An 18,029-nucleotide genomic window follows, 5' to 3' on the forward strand; every position below is an offset into this window, starting at 1 on the left:
CTCTATTTCCAAAATGTTTGAGTATCATATCGGCCCGAAAATCCATGTAATGACCGATTCCATAACATCAAATACTTTCAGGATTTGTGGATTTTACCCCATGAACTGACCCAACTCCCTGTCCTGTCGAACATTAAGGAACTCTGGTCATCCTAAGCCTTTTAAAAGACTCCAAGGTGGAGGCTTAGTGCCTCTAGGTTAACCCAGAAAAGTGAAGCCTTGTCTGGAGCCCTAAGACCCACGCCCCCTCACGGCGAGCACTGTTCTCAATGTTCCCTGACCAGGCAGGACTTCCACCAAAGTGCTCCTGTATGTTCCCCACCCTCCAGCAAGACTCGGTTCCCTTCACCCGTGACTTTTAATAGCACGATGACAATTTGTCTTACAGAGCCTCCCTCGTGGGGCTGCAGGAACAGGCCGGTAAGAAAGAGAAAACAGCCGGGGTGTTTGGTGCAGTAAGAGGTGTAACACAGGCAAGAGGGTGTTGTGACATTGCTGGATAAGAAAGAAGCACGTGCGGGCCGAGAGCGGCAGAAGTGACTCCCCGGACGTGGGAACTCGTCCCAGGCTTTCCTGAGATCAGGTGCGGAAGGTGACAGACACAGACATCTGTCTCCGAAAGAAGAGTTTTATTACCTACAGACTCCAAGGAAAGAGTCCGCGTGGGAGAGCGCAAAGTTCAGCCAGGAGGCAGGAGTGAGGGAAAGCGGGGCCCAAGCCTCGACTGTGGTTTCCACGGCAAAGGCGAGGCAGGGCCAGCTCAGCGGCTCAGGGTCGGCCGGTGGGCCGCAGCCGGCAGGAGGGTCTCCAGTCGCTGGTACCGGGCCCTGGGTCAGTGAAGGACGGGGGCGATCTTGGCTTGGCGTTGAGTCAGAGAACGGGGGTGGCTGGGGACATGGGATGTGGGCTGGCCGGTGTGCCACATGAAAGGTGGGCGCCTAGGAGAGTCATTTGCTAGTTTCAGAATCAGCCCCCCCTAGAGGGACAGTCTCTCCTGGCCAGCAAGATCCTCAAGATGTCAAACATCATAAAATACAGAAAATTCAAAAATGAGGGGCGCCTGGGTGGCTCAGTCGGTTGGGCGGCCGACTACAGCTCAGGTCATGAGCTCGCGGTCTGTGAGTTCGAGCCCCGCGTCAGGCTCTGTCCTGAGCGCTCAGAGCCTGGAGCCTGCTTCAGATTCTGTCTCTCTCTCTGTCTCTCTCTGCCCTCCCCTGCTTGCTCTCTCTCTCTCAAAAATAATAAACAATAAAAAAGATTTTTTTAGTTAAAAAAAAAAAGAAAATTAGGGGCACCTGGCTGGCTCAGTCGGGTCGAGTGTCCGACTTCGGCTCAGGCCATGATCTCACGTTTGTGAGTTCGAGCCCCGTGTCAGGCTCTGTGCTGACAGCTCAGAGCCTGGAACCTGCTTCAGATTCTGTATCTCTCTCTCTCCCCCCCACTCCCCTGCTCATGCTCTGCCTCTCTCTGCCTCTCAAAAATAAATAAATGTTAAAAAAATTTTTTTTGAAGAAAATTAAAAAGTGAGTAGTACAAGTGAGTCACAGTGGTGACTGGGGGACGGAGGGATCATTAGTCTGTCGAATTCAAGACTAGGTCACGGTGATGTACCCCAGGGCCCAGGACACCGGGTCAGGAAGCGTGTGCGAGCACACAGACATGCACAGAACAGAGACTGAAGTGCAGGTGCAGAAACCCTGACGTATCTGCCTGCCTGTGGGGAAAATACAGTAGGAGGAAGTTCACTTACTTCTGCCTCCCACAGGTCACGTGAGTGGACCCCCTCCCCCAGGCAGGACTTACCCGGTGGCCCGACGCAGGGACAGACGCTGGACGCCTGTCCAGGTCAGCCGGTGGTCTCTGAGACAGGGGTCATACGCAGGTGAGTCGCTCACCCTGGCCCAGGCCTTGCGGAGAATTTCTAAGCGCAGCCAGGAGGGGGCAACTTGGGGAGCCTGGCGGTGTCCCTGAGTTGAGAAGACACTGGGAGTTCAGAGGCCCCAGGGGAGGCAGCGTGGCAGCCAGGAGAATCGGACAGCCCGGGAGACGTGCCCCAGGCCCCCGGGCCTCGGGCAGAGTCCTCTGGCGGGTTACTTCAGCAGGGTCACACGATTCGCTCAGACGAAGGGCCACCCTCACCCTGCCTAAAACTTAAAGACCAGCCTTGAAAGGGCCGCAGAGTTTCCCAAGTAGCAAAGGAAGCCCCCGTGTTAGGGTCGTAGCTCTCGTTTGGGGGTGATGACCCAGAGTGAAGGCCGTGCGCCACCTCTGGAAAGGACGCGGAGGTCGCGGCAGAGTCCCAGGCCACCTGCTGTCTTCGTGATGCTTCAGCCCACGTTAAGTTAAGCTATTATCCTATTTCCTCACTCGAGGATGTCCTCAAGCCCAAGTACGACAATGTGGTCTGTCCCCTGTAGGGAAGGGAAAGCTGACCGATGAACTGCCACACAACACTTAGCACCTCGTGTTTTAACTTTCACTTGTAAAAGCTCTCTTCAACCGCACACACGCACACACGTGTTTATCGCATCGTTCTGGCGGAGAAAGGAAAGATACATGTAAGAGAAATAGGTTGGTTATGGATTCCGAAAACGTCGTAAAGCTGCCGTGACCCCTCCAAGTCGACTTTAAGAGAGGTCATTCACCCCCACCACGGCAGCCTCTGTTCTGGTCCTCGGTGCAGGAGCCCGGGGCAGGCTGAGGGCCAGGCAGGAGCCAGCACACCCTTGCCCCCAGGTGGGATGTGAGACATTCCTCAGACACTCCCGGCTGCCCAAGAACAAAGGAAAGGACAGAAAACAAGTGCTACCTGATAGAGATCACAGTCTTGCCGGGTCTGAGTCTCCATCAGTCTCCATTTGCAAATGTCGCAGTAAGTTACGCGAAGAAGGCAATCTCATCAACAGCCGAATCTCCAGAAACCTACAGACTCAGTTTCCTGGAGCCCTAACATCACCCTCCCCTGCACAGTGATGTGGGAACAAAGGCAGAAGGAAATGGCAGGTGAGATTAAATCTCCTTCTGACCTGCAGCCCATCGACAAATACTTGTGGCAAATGCAGAGCCTAACATTTCTCCAGGAAGCCCCTACTGTCCTAATGTTAATGCCTCACTAGAGGGAAACCAACCTTCGCTTGACCACAGCAAGGCCCCTGGCGTCCTAAGAGTCCTCTTTAGCAGATGAAAGTCCTTCTGGAGGCTTCCCTTTGGCCTTTCCTTCCCCCAACTCCATAGTATATAATGAGTCACTCCTCGCAACCCCAGTGCAGCCCTTCCCGCCCAGGGGTCCTGTCCCCGTGCTTTAGTAAAATCACCTTTTTGCACCAAAGAACGTCTCAAGAATTCTTTCTTGGCTGTCGGCTGCAGACCCCCACCACCACGCCAAAACCCCATCACAGCCACCACTCCCGCCTCCCCAGATCCACCTGACACGTAGTGGGCGCCTTACCACCAGCAAACCGCCACCTGTCCCACCCCCTGGCACGTGGCTGTGCCCCCCGGGAACACGTACCCAGAACGGCTGCGTCGGTTGTGTCTGTCTTCCACGAAGTCACCGGAAGGTGAGGAGAAGGGAGGTATCCCCTTCCTCCGTCCGGCCCCCCGAAACTCTCAGGATGGAAAAACCATGGCATCCCACACAGAAGCGTGACAGCGAGTGACAGCGGTGAGCTGGAAGGAACGGCGGTCCCTGTTCACTTCATGGGGCTGCCTTTGGGCGCCTGACGCTGGACGTCTAGTGAGAGAAATCAACTCTTATTCTGCTCCAACTGTGTTCTTCGGGCTGTTTCTGCCTCTAGCAGCCACGGCCGGTCCCGAGGGCCGCCCGTTGGCAGGTTTGTGTCACCGAAATGTAAGCATTCCTACATCCTTACCGGGAGAACCACCTTCTTGTACGCACAGCCTCACATTCTGGCACTTTCATTTTCGTAAAATGCAGTCTCTAGAGTCGGGTTTCTGAGTCGAGAGGCCTGTGGGTGTTTCACGTGAAGAGATTTTGTCAAACAAGGGCTGTTTTGAAAAAAATCACGGGCTGTGCTCCCTTATTGTTGCGAATCTGGTGAGAATGGGTATCTTGGTTTTTTTTACTGTAATTTGCATTGCCATGAATACTAATGAGGATGATTATCTTTTCTTATGTTTATGAGCCACTTCTTTAGGAGCTATCTGTTCAATCTTAGCCCACTTACTGTTTGAGTGTGGAGCTTTTCTTTCTTTTTTTTTTTTTAAATGTTTTTATTTATTTATTTTTTTAATTTTTTTTTTAACGTTTTATTTTATTTTTGAGACAGAGAGAGACAAAGCATGAACGGGGGAGGGTCAGAGAGAGGGAGACACAGAATCCGAAACAGGCTCCGGGCTCTGAGCTGTCAGCACAGAGCCCGACGCGGGGCTCGAACTCACGGACTGTGAGATCATGACCTGAGCCGAAGTCGGCCGCTTAACCGACTGAGCCACCCAGGCGCCCCTGTTTTTATTTATTTTTGAGACAGAGCGTGAGCAGGGGAGGGGCAGAGAGAGGGGGAGACACAGAATCCGAAACAGGCTCCAGGCTCCGAGCTGTCAGCACAGAGCCCGACGCGGGGCTCGAACTCACAGACTCGAGACGATGACCTGAGCCGAAGTCGAACACTCAACCGACTGAGCCACCCAGGCGCCCCGAGCTTTTTCTTATAAATGAGCAAGAGACTTTTTCTCATTACTATCATATTAGCTAGTGCTGTACGTAAATTGCAATATAGGTATGTTCCCCAATCTAGGGTCAATTTATGCTGTCTGTTGCTGTACAAAATATTAATTTTTTAAGATGCGTATTTTTTAAAATATTTATTTATTTTTGAGAGGGGGGAGGGGTCGAGAGAGAGAAGGGGACAGAGGATACAAAGAGGACTCCTCACTGATAGCACAGAACCTGACGCGGGGCTCAAACCCACGAACTGTGAGAGCCTAACCTGAGCTGAAGTCCGATGCTTAACCGACTGAGCCACCCAGGCGCCCCTTAACATGTGTATATTTTATTTTATAGTTTCCCAGTTCCTATTTTGCTAAAACAAAAAAAACAAAAAACAACCTTCAAACTTCAGTCTTTAATACGTCTGGAACTTACTGATGCCGTCAGGTGGGGCTCCAATATTATCTTCTTTTCTAGATGGAGAGACGAGCCCTCACTGATCATTCTTCTGCAGTGACGTGAGATCACATGCTCTTCCTCGTCTTCCTGTTTTACTCCTCGATCCAACTGTTGGTCAGTGTTATTAACAGAGTAGTCTCTTATTAGCTTTTCATTTTTTATTTTATTTGGATTCAGATATGTTTGACATATAACGTTGTGTACATTTAAGGCATGCGTGTGAATTTGAAACGTTTGCATATTGTAATATCATTGCCACTGTAGCAATAATTGGCGCGTCTATCAGGTCACATAATTACTGCTTTTTAGTAGTTGGAATATATTTTTTTTAATGTTCATTTATTTTTTGAGAGAGAGATGGAGCCAGAGAGAGACAGAGTGCGAGCGGGAGAGGGGCAGAGAGAGAGGGAGACACAGAATTGGAAGCAGGCTCCAGGCTCTGAGCTGTCAGCACAGAGCCCCATGCAGGGCTCGAACTCAGGAACGGAGAGATCACGACCTGAGCCCAAGTCTGCTGCTCAACCGACTAAGCCACCAGGCACCCCAAGTGTCTGGAGTAATTGAAACTTAGTCTCTCAGCCAGTTTGATGACTGTGTGTGTATTCACTGCACGGCGCATCAGAATCTCCATGACTTATTTTCCACCTGATGCAACTTTGTCCCCTAAACATCTGTCCCCTCCCCCTGCCCATTACCACAGTATTTTGGTGACAGTGTCTCTGAGTTTTAATATTCAGTATGGCAGATCCTATACCTGCACCATTTTTTTCCCACATTTTTGGCAGTTTTAATACTAAGAACTTCATTTAATTTACATGAACCCTCTTGGGGGGGTTGATATTTGATTATATCAAAGAATAGAGTACACCTTTCCATTAATTCAGAACACGTCTTTTGTCCTGAGGACCCTCTGCTTTTCCTTATTTGGGGCATGTGCCATTCTTGTGAAGTACATTCCTAAGAATCATAAACTTCTCTCGCTTTTTGGAATGTGCACTATTCTCATTTTCATTTCTAGCTGGTTCTTGCTAATAGAGAGATTAGCTTTGATTTTCATACACTTACCTTGTCCGCACGACGAAATTCCCATTCCGGTTCAAGTCCTTCTTTGCTTTGTCAAATATGGACGCTTGAGCTTTCCAGGTATGTGCTCATATCATCTGTGCAAAGAGCTAAGCTTAGCTCTTCTTGTCACATCTGCAAGGGACACATGGGTCACTCTGCCATGGCACCTGGCTCTGAGGCCCGACAGACGGCGACTTTGGCTTGGTTTTCCGAAGGCTGCAAAGCCATCAGGACATCTCAACCCTCTTGGTTCTGTGTGCTCGCTCCCCTGGCCTGGCCCAGACCTCGGAGCACAAGCACATTCTCCGTGTCGGCGCCCTTTGATCACACGGCGAGAACACCGCGAGGCACCAGCTATGCTTCCTGTCTCTCCTTCGCCCGAGCCAGGACATTAAAAGTCTGAAGTGCAGCACAGAACGTGTGACTTCACGCCTTTCAAAAAGTGTTCCCTGGGAGTCAGATTTACATTTCCGAGCCCCAGGAAGGTGTTGGGCTCTCGTTGCTATGGTAGCTGTGGTTAGTGTTGTTGAAATATAAAATCCAAGATACAGGCCATGCGTGTGATTTTCCACTTTCTTCCATTTCGAGCTATTTTTCTGGAACTAACAGAAACGATCTTCTCAGGAAGTTCTCACAAGGCTCTGACCCTTGGTTTCTTCTATCCGCCGACCGCCGTGTGGCCACCTACAGGCTACACATCCCTCCGCGGCCTAACTTCACAGGGAGCTCATCGTAACCCGGAGGCATTTCAGGACCCAGTATTAAATTCTGTGTCCATCTCCAGACCAGACGAATGTTCCAATACCATCACCGAGAGTGTCTCAACATGCCTTGGCTCCAGTGCCAAGGGTTATAATTTACCCAGGATGCAGACAATTCTTGGCCACCCACAGGTAGCAGGTGTAAATCTTCGACTGTAAGCTCAGTGTGCAGGAAATACCACTTTCCTTAGTTTCTACTGGTTAACCTGTCACTTCTCAGTCCGAGCATCGTCCCAGTCTGTGGTGGGGGAGACGTAACCTTAGTTGTCCCTGGTGTCTTCCCGCCCACCCCTTCCCTGGAGTCCTGACTCTAACACAGCAACAGCCCCTGGTACTCATTCACAGAACCACACAGATCACTGCTCAGATAGTCACCTCACTTCCCGTTCAGCCTCTCAGATCCAGTGTCCCCTCTGCCATTTCTGCACCACAATCAGGAGCGTGAGACGTTTGTCAGTTTCCCCCACTCTGCTGCCCCGTACTGCCACCTAGTCCTTGTCTCGGGGACCCTGCCACCTCCCTGGGACAGGTGCTTTCTGCAGTTAGAGCCCCCCGACGCCTCCCCACCAGGGAGAACATCCTGTTCTAGTTTGGGAAGGTCTTCCTGTTTTGTCAGGATGTTCTGTTCAAGCACTGACATCCTATCCTGCCCGCAATCCCTAAACATTTGGAAACAGAACCTAGCATGACCCTGAAGGCATTTCTGTTTTTCTGCTCTGCCACATTCTTCCTCTGCGGTTCAGGGAAATGAGTGGGTATCTGACGCGGATAAGGAGAACGGAAGAGAAAATTTCAAGGAAAGGAATAAAGACATATGTTAAAGTGTCAAACAGTATCCAGACACATAACTGCAGGATTTTTCAACGCGAGAATTTTTTGCCCACAGGCCAGGTTTTTTGTTGCTGTTTTTAACCTTCACAGGCTGTGTGTGAACACTGGGGTGCTAAAGGTGGGGAGCCTGTGGGTGGCGGGACACTGGGCGGGAGCCCGGAGGCTGTGCCAGAAAAGCCCCGATGCGAGGGTCCGGCTTAGCAAAGACAGACATTGCTCTGCAGATGGGGTTGAGTGGAAAATCACTCATGCTGCGAGCCAGGAAGGAGGAAAGATGTAGGAACCGTTCCCGGGTAATCCTGACTTTCGCCAGAAGATAGGAAAGGTGGTAATATGCAGGGTGAAAAGCTGGGGGGGTGGGGGGTAAAAATGTGGAAGAATCCCTATAGGGACGGTTCGATAAAATCAGCAAGAGAATGCAAACCATGCAAAAAGCCAGCGCGAGTTCAGAAAAAGAAGTTGAAGAGGGTACAGCCTCTCCCGGGCTGTATCGCACAGCAGGAGCCGAGCCGAGCCTGAGGCACGACAGTGCACACAAAGGTGAGCTCAGCAGCCACGGGACCAAAGTGACGGGAGAGCCTGGGGAGTGCGCGCTGGTGTGGGAAGGTGCGGTGGCCTTGGAACAGAGGCCACGCCAAGAGGAGGCACCGAGGAGGGGAGTCAGGGCTACAACTGGGCACGGCACACACAGGAGGCAGTAAATGGCCAGAAAGTTGGTCCCCGTTTACACCTGTCCTGGCTTATTAACAGCACGCCTCGAAGCCTGGCACAGAGGATGGCCTGGCACAGAACATCAGATCGAAGCTCCAGGACGAAAAGTTAACGCCAAGTGGCTCGTCGCTGTGCCGTAGACCCAAGAGCAAGAGTGAATTCGAGTGATAGCCTTGGAGAGCTGGCCGATTCCTCTCTCCGGTCGCAGATACACCCACGTGCGTCCACCTGAGTCCAATGAGGAAATAGAAACCAATCAGTGAGCCAAACGGGAGTCCAGTCGAATTAATAAACTATAAGAAAATAACTATAAGATAAAAGGAAACTCTACATAGGACCCCAGGGCCGGGGAGAATATCCAAGGAAGAAGAATACACCCCGAGAGGTGAGCCTCCTCCGCAGAGGCTGGAGTGCAGACCTCATCGGAGAAGGTGCAGTTCAGCCCCGTGGGTGGCAGAGAAGTTCGCTGGCTTCTTCGGGCCAGAGCTGGCCTGCAGTCACTGGACAAGCTGGAAGCAGCTCTCCAGACCTCGGCCCGGGGCTTGGCGACAGTGCGGCTCAGTGGGGACCTCCAGGCGGCAGGGGGACTAAGCACATACAAGTGTCTGCGGTGGGTATGGGGACGCCAGGAGGCGCAGGGAGTCCCAGTGGCACCTGGGAGTGTCCGCATCAAGAGGGCATGGGAAGGTCATCCCCAGGCTGAGGCTGCGAGGTCCCCCAGTGCCCGTGAGCTCTGGGAAGGCGGGTGGGGCAGCGGCACGCGGGGTGCCTTCGCGCCCATTCTGCACACCCACCACGCCACGCAGGAGCTCGAACCTGCAGAGGGTCCCTTCCTCCAGCAGCATCTCTCCAGGGCCCTCTACTGAAAACTCTGCTGCTCACTTTAAAGAAGTGATCGGAGGGATTCCACCCATCATCCCCCAGCACAGACGAAGGATGGTTCTGGAGCCCAGCGACAAGAAAGTGACGAACAGCACCGCACTCAGCCAGGAGCACGATATTCACAGAGAGAACATCAACCCCGTGGAGAATGAATCCTTCCGCGTTTCTGGAGATGTTTTAAACTGAGGATCGAGGGGCGCCTGGGTGGCTCAGTCAGTTAAGCGTCTGACTTCAGCTCAGGTCATGATCTCAGGGCTCATGAGTTCGAGCTGCGCATCAGGCTCTGGGCCGACAGCTCGGAGCCTGGAGCCCACTTCGGATTCGGTGTCTCCCTCTCTCTCTCTTCCTCCCCCGCTCGCGCTCTGTCTCTCGCAAAAATAAATAAACATTAAAAAAATTAAAATAACCATAATAAATAAACTGAGGATTGGAAAGCAGGACAGATTTTCTCAAAGACAGGCCTTTATTTCCACAGTAATAAATCGGTCGCTTAAAAACAAAGCAGGGTAGGGGCGCCTGGGTGGCGCAGTCGGTTAAGCGTCTGACTTCAGCCAGGTCACGATCTCGCGTCTGTGAGTTCGAGCCCCGCGTCAGGCTCTGGGCTGATGGCTCGGAGCCTGGAGCCTGTTTCCGATTCTGTGTCTCCCTCTCTCTCTGCCCCTCCCCCGTTCGTGCTCTGTCTGTCTCTCTCTGTCCCAAAAATAAATAAAAAACGTTGAAAAAAAAAAATTAAAAAAAAAAACAAAAAACAAAGCAGGGTTACCGTAAATCCACACTGAAGCGTTTCCAGAAAGATTTCAGAAGGGGCTTGAACACGCAGGCACCAAGAAGGAGGAAGGCCAGTGCAAGGCGTTGGCGGCCTAACAGGGCTGGAAGTTAAGCTGAACCGCATGGCCTGAGCCCACTGTCACACCAAAGGCAGTAGTAACACGGCCAAGGTTTGAAGGCACCGTAATACCACCGCATATTTGCACACATTTGCTCTTTACCCTGTGGCGTAATCTGTCTCCACTCACTCGAGCTGTTGTAACAAAAGGCCACAGAAGGGGTGGCTGAGAAACAGCAGAAATGTATCTCTCACGGGCTGGAGGCTGGCGGTCCAAGACCAAGGCCCTGGCACATTCGGGGCCCGACTGAGGTTCTGCCTCCTGGTTCCGTCTGACACAGGAGGAAACTGAGTCTGAGGCCAGAACCCTGGTCTCCCGACCCAGGGCATCGGCTGGTTCACCTCATTGCCTCTTCGAGTCCTGTGCCAAACTCCCCTTCCAGGAAGCCCTTCCTGACTAACCCCAGGCCGGTATTTTCACTTGGCATTTCTGAGGAATTTGTAGCCCAGCGTTACCCAAAGCCTGAGCACAGCGGCTCTCTAACTTTCGCTGAAATCTGAGGGCTTGTTAAAACACAGCTTCCGGGGTTGGGAGAGCACCCCCATTTCTCATTCTGTAGGTCTAGGGTGAGGTCTAGAATAACGTGCAAGTTCCCAGTGGTGCCCAGGCTGCCGGTCAGGAGACCACAACTGGGAACCACGGCTTCAGGAGAAAGAGCTAAACCCACATCCTGGCTCAACCAGAGAGTTCAGCACACAAGACGCCAAATCTTCATTTTCTCAGGCAAAGACTCTCCAGCAACAGTGTTGTGCCACTTCCTCTGGACGCTCAAAGGTCAGACCCAGGAACAGGGCAGCCAGCTGGGCGGTGATCAGTGCAGCTCACACCTGCTCAGTGGGTTCACCCCTTCCTGAGCACCGTCGCATCTAACGGCCGTAAGCAGAAGAGCCTATTTGGGGAGACACCCTCGCGACCCTCTTCCAACGTGAAAAAAGCAACTGGCCCCTTGAGACAAATATCCCTACCCAGAGTAACTTTTTATCTACGCAACACACATCCACACTGGCTTCTCCTTCATAAGCCAGTTGCGGCAAACAAAAGCTTGGCAAACTTCTGCTTTTTCCATGAGCTCACTTTATTTTAAAGGGAAAACATCCCCCTTTATAAATCCAAATTCACATACGAGACCACGCCCTAAAACTACCAATACGACATTCAGGACAAACTTCTTTCCAGAAGAGACACAAACGAGGAGCCCTCCACATTGCCAGCAACCAGCAGAGACGTATCTGGGGTGTCCCGAATACCTTGTAACAGTTTGAGCGCACATCTGAACATCAGGGATGCTCACACAAAAATCCCCTTTCAAGAAAAGTGCCCTTTTCTTGAAAAGTGTGGGCTATAGCCAAGCGCAGGGTCTTCATCCATTCCTTCATTCCTTCATTCATTTTCTGGTCGGTCTTCCTTTATCCTTGACAAGAAGAAGCTGGACCAAGCACTTCCTGATTCACTCCCGATTCCACCGCGCAAACAACCAACCGGCACCCACTCCCTCCCGCCCCGGCCCGCATCCGCTTGTGCCTGGAAGTCCACACTTCTATTTTTGTAGAACCACTTGGGCTTAGGAACTTGCAGTACAGTGGAAAAGAACTTAAATCTTCTTAGATGAATTGTCGAAAGGATGTGATGAGAGCAGCCTTGTGACAACTGCCTGCTTCTTCAGGGCACCTCTCTTTCACCCTCAGCGGCTGAGCTGCCGTCCTGGGAACTTGGGGTCCTGAGTCCCAGGCCAACAGGTGCCGTAAGCACAGTCACAGGATGTTTTGATAGGAGCTGCGAGAGCATAGGAAGGGAGAGCACATTAAGGAAAAGGGGAGAGGGGCTGGAGGAGGGAAGAAACGGGCAGAGGCTGAGGGAAGGAGGGGTCGGGAAGGGGAACCTACCAGCGCCTCTTGAGGGTTAAGTATACAACACACCCAGTGATCACAAGGGACACCAGCACGGCCACGGCGATCAGCCCCGTGGGGGACCCTGCGTGGAGAACACAGGCTGTCAGCACAGGACCCCTCTCTATCCCAAGGCCCGCGGTCTAAGCCCGTGTGAAGGTGCCAGGTGGCCCACACAGGTGCCCATTTCCCTTCCTCTGTAGTCTGGAGACCCCATGTCATCTCAGGGACTGGGCGCCCTGACCCCTTCGCTCCAGCACACGGCGGGACGGCACACGGGGGAAGGGCAACCGCTCTGTAGCCGGGACCTCAGTCTAGATCCAGTCTTCCACCTCCCACCATGAGACAGTGAACCTGACCCAGCTCAGTCTCCACATCTTCAACTATAAAATTACAAGAAGGGCACCCGTTTCAAAGGAGCCGGGGACAAGTGGACACCACGCTGTGCACAGTCAGGAAGCTCTCAGGACCTGCCGCTCCCTTGTGCCCCCCCCCCCCCCCGCCCCCGGCGGTCTCCTGGGGATGACTCCTCTGAGATTCTTTATTTACCACCTACTTCTGGACCTGCAGGTGTTTGGTCTCTCTTTCTTCCTGTAGGTGGAACATTGGTCTCAATCCTTTTTGAGTTCCGACTTTGTTCCCCTCCTTCCTATATCTGGAATCCCCTCCTTCCAACCCTCCTGGTGGGCGGGGGCTCATCTTGGAAACTCCTCTATCCTTGTGTGTGTCCAAATCCACCCCCGGCCAGTGCCTCCCTCTATGCCTGAGGACCCTCTTCTCCGGGCCCTGTGGGGTACCAGACCTTTTTCACCCCAGTGGAGGACCATGTCCCGGCCTCCTAGACTGCTGTGTCTCACTCGGCAAGACAGGCCGGCCGCCTCCCCGGCCGCCACGTCCAGGGTCACCCGAAGATACCACGTCTCGTCAGCGTGGGGCAGGACGTCGCCGCGCCGGGTGCCCGGCTGCTCCTGCTCACCCCGCATCCACGTCACCCACACTGGCTTTGGGTAGAAGCCGGACACGTGGCACACAAGGAGCAGACGGCCAGGACCGGGACTGGGGCCAGTGGACAGCCAGGCCTCGGGCTTCACTGTGTCCAACAAAGAAACGGGAGTGGGGGGGGGGGGGTCTCAAGGCAGGAACTCCGCATCCCACGTTTCCACCTCTGGAGGTGAAGTCGGTCATGACCTATCCATTCGTGTTGTCTTCTCCAGGAAAGCCGCTGGACCCGACCCCCTCCTCCGTCTCAGGCTCCCATGAGGGCCCTGCATTCGGCTGTCACACGGGTCCCACTGCCTTAATTGTTCACCTGCCTTCTCCCCCTCCCCTCAGGTAGATTGCCTGTTTGACCCTCAGTGTTTATTTAATTCGGATCGCGGAACCCAAAGGGTGCTCAGAGAAGGTCTGTGGGATGAATAAATACCCTCGCACCCTCTCCCCACCTTCCTGAGCCTCCCCACTCCCACCCCCACCCCGAGGATGATCTAAGGGCTGTGAGCTCCGGGAAGGAAGACCCAGGTGGAGCTCTGGAGAGGAGGGCAGGGGGGAGAGGGGGCGGGCTCACCTTGCTTCTCCAGCTCCGACTTCCCTGCCTCCAGGATGTCCCTGACAAACAGGGGGCAGGTATCATTGAGGAGCAACTGTATTGTTTTCCGGGTCCCCTGGTCCTCGTTGAGCTTCCTGGAGACCCTGTCTGCCCAGACGGGGGCACTTGGGATGGGCACCCAAGAGGTGCCTTGGAAGCGGAGGATCTCCTGTCCTTGGAAGGCCCCGTGGAAGAAGCTTTGCGAGGTGTTCCCGGGGAGAACCTCACAGCCAGCGGACACTTGGATCTCAAAGGGATCTGGGAAGACGCGGAGAAGGAGGGCCGAAGTGGGGGAGGCGTGCGGGGTCTCTCGGGGGACCCGGAGTCTGGGGCAGCGCGCGCAGCGTGAGGGTCAGAGGCAGGGAGCGCGCAGGATCCTGGGAACCCGGACCGGGAGGTGCGAGCGGGGAGTCCCAGGGGTAGGGGGGGGACGCCGGGCCCGGGGTAGGGGGTACGGGGGCACGCCGTGCCGGGGTGGGGGGGGGGGTAAGGGGGACGCCGGGCCCCGGGGATAGGGGGTACGGGGACACGCCGTGCGGGGGGGGGGGGGGGGGGGGGGGGGGGGGGGAGTGGGGTAAGGGGGACGCCGGGCGGGGGGAGGGAGGCCGGGGGGGGGGGAGGGAGTGAGGGGGGGGGGACGCCGGGCCCCGGGGATGGGGGGTACGGGGACACGCCGTGCCAGGGGGGGGGGGGGGGTGGTGGGGGGGCTGGGGGGGGTGGGAGGGGTGGGAGGGGGTGAGGGGGACGCCGGGCCCCGGAGATAGGGGGTACGGGGGCACGCCGTGCCGGGGGGTGGGGGGGGGTTGGGGGGAGTAAGGGGGGACGCCGGGCGGGGGGGGGGGGCCGGGGGGGGGAGGGGAGTGGGGGGGGGACGCCGGGCCCCGGGGATAGGGGATAGGGGGGACGCCGGGCGGGGGGGGGGCGTGGAGGGGGGCGACGCCGGCCCGGGGCGGGGGGCGGGGGGCCGGCCCCGGGGGGCCGCCGTCCAGCTCACAGTCGAAGTGCAGCATTTTGACGAGCTCCTGCATGTCGCGGGTGAAGCCCTTGCGGTACACGCGTAACCGGCGCTGCATGTCGTCCCACTGCCGCTGGCCCACGAGCCCCGGGCCCAGGGCTTGAGGAAGCGCACGGTGTCCGAGGCGCCGCTCCAGCGGTAGGCGCGCAGCCCCCCGACCAGCGCCAGGCCGTCGGAGCGCGCCCAGCTGCTGTTGGCGAAGGCCGACATCTGCAGGCACCGCAGCTCGGCGGCGCCGGGGGAGCCGCCGGGGCAGCGCGCGGGCAGCCAGAGCCAGCAAACCAACAGCAGCCACCCGCCGGGGCGGCGGAAGGGCGACCGCCCCCCGCGCGCGGGGCCCCGGGACCCGCGGTCTCCGGCGCCCCGCGCGCGCGCCGCCCCGCGCGCCCCCAGGGCTTCCACGGATCCGGGGGAAGCCCCCAGGGCAGCAAAAGGCCACGGCCGCCTGTGGGCGCCGTGGACTCCGGACTTCCCTGTCGGCCCGGGGCCCGCCCCGCGTCCCGCCCACCTCCGATTGCCCCTCCTCTCGCATCTCCCCACCCCTTCCCCCCTAACCCTGCCCCCTGGCCGCCTCCCCCTACCCCCCCCCCCCCGCCCCCGCCCCTTTCCCTGGCTCCCTGATCTCTGATCCCCCGCCCTCCCCCATCCTCCCTCCTCCAGTCTCTGATTCCCCAGCCCCCCCCCCCCCCCCCCCGTCCTGTCCCCCAGTCCCTGATCACCCTTTCCCTATTCCCCATCCTCCCCCATCTCTGACCCCCCCCCCATCCTCCCCCTCCAGTCTCTGATCCCCCCACGCCCCCATCTCTGACTCCCCCCGCCCCCATCCTCCCCCCTCCAGTCTCTGATCCTCCCTCCTCTATCCTCCCCCTCCCATCTCTGATTCCCCTCCCCCATCCTCCCTCCTGCAGTCTCTGACCCTTCCATGCCCCCATCCTCCCCGCTCCAGTCTCTGATCCCCCCTCCCCCATCTCTGATCCCCCCTCCCCCATCTCTGATCCCCCCTCCCCCATCCTTCCCCTCCAGTCTCTGACCCCCCATCTCTGATTCCCCTCCCCCATCCTCCTCCCTCCCCCACCGCCCCTCCCCTCCTCCAATCTCTGATCAATATCCAGAGTCTTCCACCTCAGTGTCCTTAGTCCCTCTTTCCTCCATCCATGTCCTTGCTCTCCTCCTCCCCTCACCCAGGCCTTCTAGGTGCACCTCTCCGCAGGCGTCCTCTCGGGGCCCCCACTGCCTATACACTCTCTCCTCCAGCTCTCACTCATGCTCTCCCTAGACACGCCTCTGTGTTCAGAAAGAGACCACATTAAGATGTGCACCTGCACAGCACGGCACCCAGGGCTCACACTGGCGATGAGCCACCGGGGCAGACGGCAGCGAGGGCAGCCCCTCTCTGGCAGGTCAGAACCTGGACAGCACCCTGACACCTCCTCCCCACACCCCTTCTACCCAAAGGGCAACTCCCTCTCGTAGTTCACCCTGCCGGAAACATCTTCCGAGTGTGTCCCCTTCTCCACATTTCTACCTCCGCCGCCACCCTAACCTTCCGCTGCGTCTCCTGAAATAGGTCTTTTAGGAGAGAGACCACAGAGGTGGGTGGGGCCTACAGGGTGATGCCAAGCCTGACCTGGGTCGCCCTGCTGACCCCCTTCCACCCTACCCTTGCTTGCTCTGCACCTTGGCCTAGCCAGTAGGCCTTCAGTTCTCCCACGTGCAACGCTTCTTCTTGCCCAAAGTCTTTGCACAGAGTTCCCTCTGCTTAGAGAGCTCTAGGCCCTCTCTTGCCCCCATCCGCTTCTGATGCCTAGTAATTTCTACTCAGATCTCAGCTCAAAGGTCACTTTCTCAAGGGGTCTTCCCAGACCTCCCTGACCGTGTGAGCAAAGGCAGCCTTCCTGGGCCGCCAGCTTTGTCCCCCTCCCCTCCCTGCACGCAGCAGCTGGTGATTACAATGGGTATGCTCTCTGTCCCAGCCCTCTCCAGTCCCCTGCCCTGCTGAGCCGCCGCGAGCGCCCTGGGGAGAGGGGGCTGCATCTGGGAGGTGGCCTCCGCCTGCTCATTGGAGCCCCAGAATAGTTTGAGACCACACAGAAAAATTATTCTTGCTACAAGTAAGGGGCTAGTGATTAAATTAAGATATGAAATTGCCCAAGTGGGGGGGGGGGCGGGGCGGGGCAGGCGTAGAAAGAAAAACAGTTTACGAGTCACTGCACAGAGTCTCTCTTGGTCTCCTCCAAATGTCCAGCCTCCTGTAAAACCTGAACCCTTGTTTAGTCCGTCTCTTCCTCATCCCCCCGTTCTGCTCCCACCCTCTGCCCAGATGGAAATGCACCTGTGATGTTCCAGGGGCTCCAAGCTCTGCCCCGGGGGAGGGGGGGCATAAAAATGGGGTTTATTGGAACAAAATGGGGCTTACACCGCGACTACTCTAGCAGAACTCTGGCCCTGACCCTTTGGCCGGTTTCTCTTTCACCCACAGCCAACACCCACCGCAGGAGACAACGTGTCAACCAAAGTTCACACCAGCCAGGGAAACAAGCTTGAGGAAGTGAGAAGGTAGCTGGGTCACCGCTAGTGTCTGCTGAGCAGTTCCCTGCCCAGGACCACGAGAGGCTCTTGACATTTATCTTTCTCTTTTGCTTCTCACAACAGCCTGATCAGGTACCTGCCCTCATTGCCCAGAGTCACAGAGGAGGAAACCAGGACGCGGGGATGTGCGCGAACCTCCTCGAGGCTACACAGCCCTGAGTGTGAAAGACTCGCCAGATTTCAAAAGCTTCAACATGCAGAAGGCAGGATGGCACATTAATAATTTTTAAAATACCGATTGTGTGCTAAAACGTCCATATCTGGGGTATGTAGGGCTGAATATATTGCAGGCAATTGTACCTGGCTCTTTCCACCTCTTTTAACATGACTACCCGGCACTTTTCAGCCACATATGTGGTTTCCGTTCTGTTGTTAGCAGTGACGTTCTGGGCTAATTTACAGGCTTGGGGTTACTCCCCTGTGCACAGCCTCGCTCAACCCCCCGGCCCGACACAGGGTACCGCTTGCTTCCTTGCGGTCCGCCTTCTGTCCTGCGACCCACGTTTAGGCACCGCTGACCCTGCCACGCGCCGAGCAGCGCCAGGCCCAGAAGACATGGCCGTGGTGACAGCGGGGCGCGTGGTGACGCTCGGCCTACCAAGCTCTCCTCCGTGAATCCCACCTGCTGTTCTCTAAGAATCAGGCGAGGGGAAAGTTGCTCAAAAGATTTGCTCGGTTGTCAGCTATTA

General features: G+C 55.9%; 1 protein-coding gene across 1 annotated transcript; it reads right to left on the minus strand.

Moving 5' to 3' along the window:
* Positions 1-11,319: 11,319 nt before the first annotated feature.
* Positions 11,320-14,907, minus strand: CD1D (CD1d molecule). The gene is made up of 5 exons (XM_042925974.1): positions 14,731-14,907; positions 13,716-13,994; positions 12,954-13,241; positions 12,149-12,236; positions 11,320-12,038 (listed from the first exon to the last, which is right to left on the minus strand). Exons 1-5 carry the CDS (start codon positions 14,807-14,809, stop codon positions 12,017-12,019), a joined length of 756 nt encoding a protein of 251 aa, XP_042781908.1. The 5' UTR covers positions 14,810-14,907; the 3' UTR covers positions 11,320-12,016.
* Positions 14,908-18,029: the final 3,122 nt, after the last annotated feature.

Source organism: Panthera leo, chromosome F3, assembly GCF_018350215.1.
Source record: "Panthera leo isolate Ple1 chromosome F3, P.leo_Ple1_pat1.1, whole genome shotgun sequence".
Classification (NCBI taxonomy): domain Eukaryota; kingdom Metazoa; phylum Chordata; class Mammalia; order Carnivora; family Felidae; genus Panthera; species Panthera leo.

Bases quoted from the DNA above. Each gene is read 5' to 3' on its own strand.
- CD1D (XM_042925974.1), bottom strand. From the start codon at position 14,809: ATGCAGCGCCGGTTACGCGTGTACCGCAAGGGCTTCACCCGCGACATG. The intron at 13,995-14,730 runs GTGAGCTGGACG...GCGTCTTCCCAG, and splicing joins CAAAATGCTGCACTTCGACT to ATCCCTTTGAGATCCAAGTG. The intron at 12,039-12,148 runs GTAGGTTCCCCT...ATGCTCTCGCAG, and splicing joins TTAACCCTCAAGAGGCGCTG to CTCCTATCAAAACATCCTGT.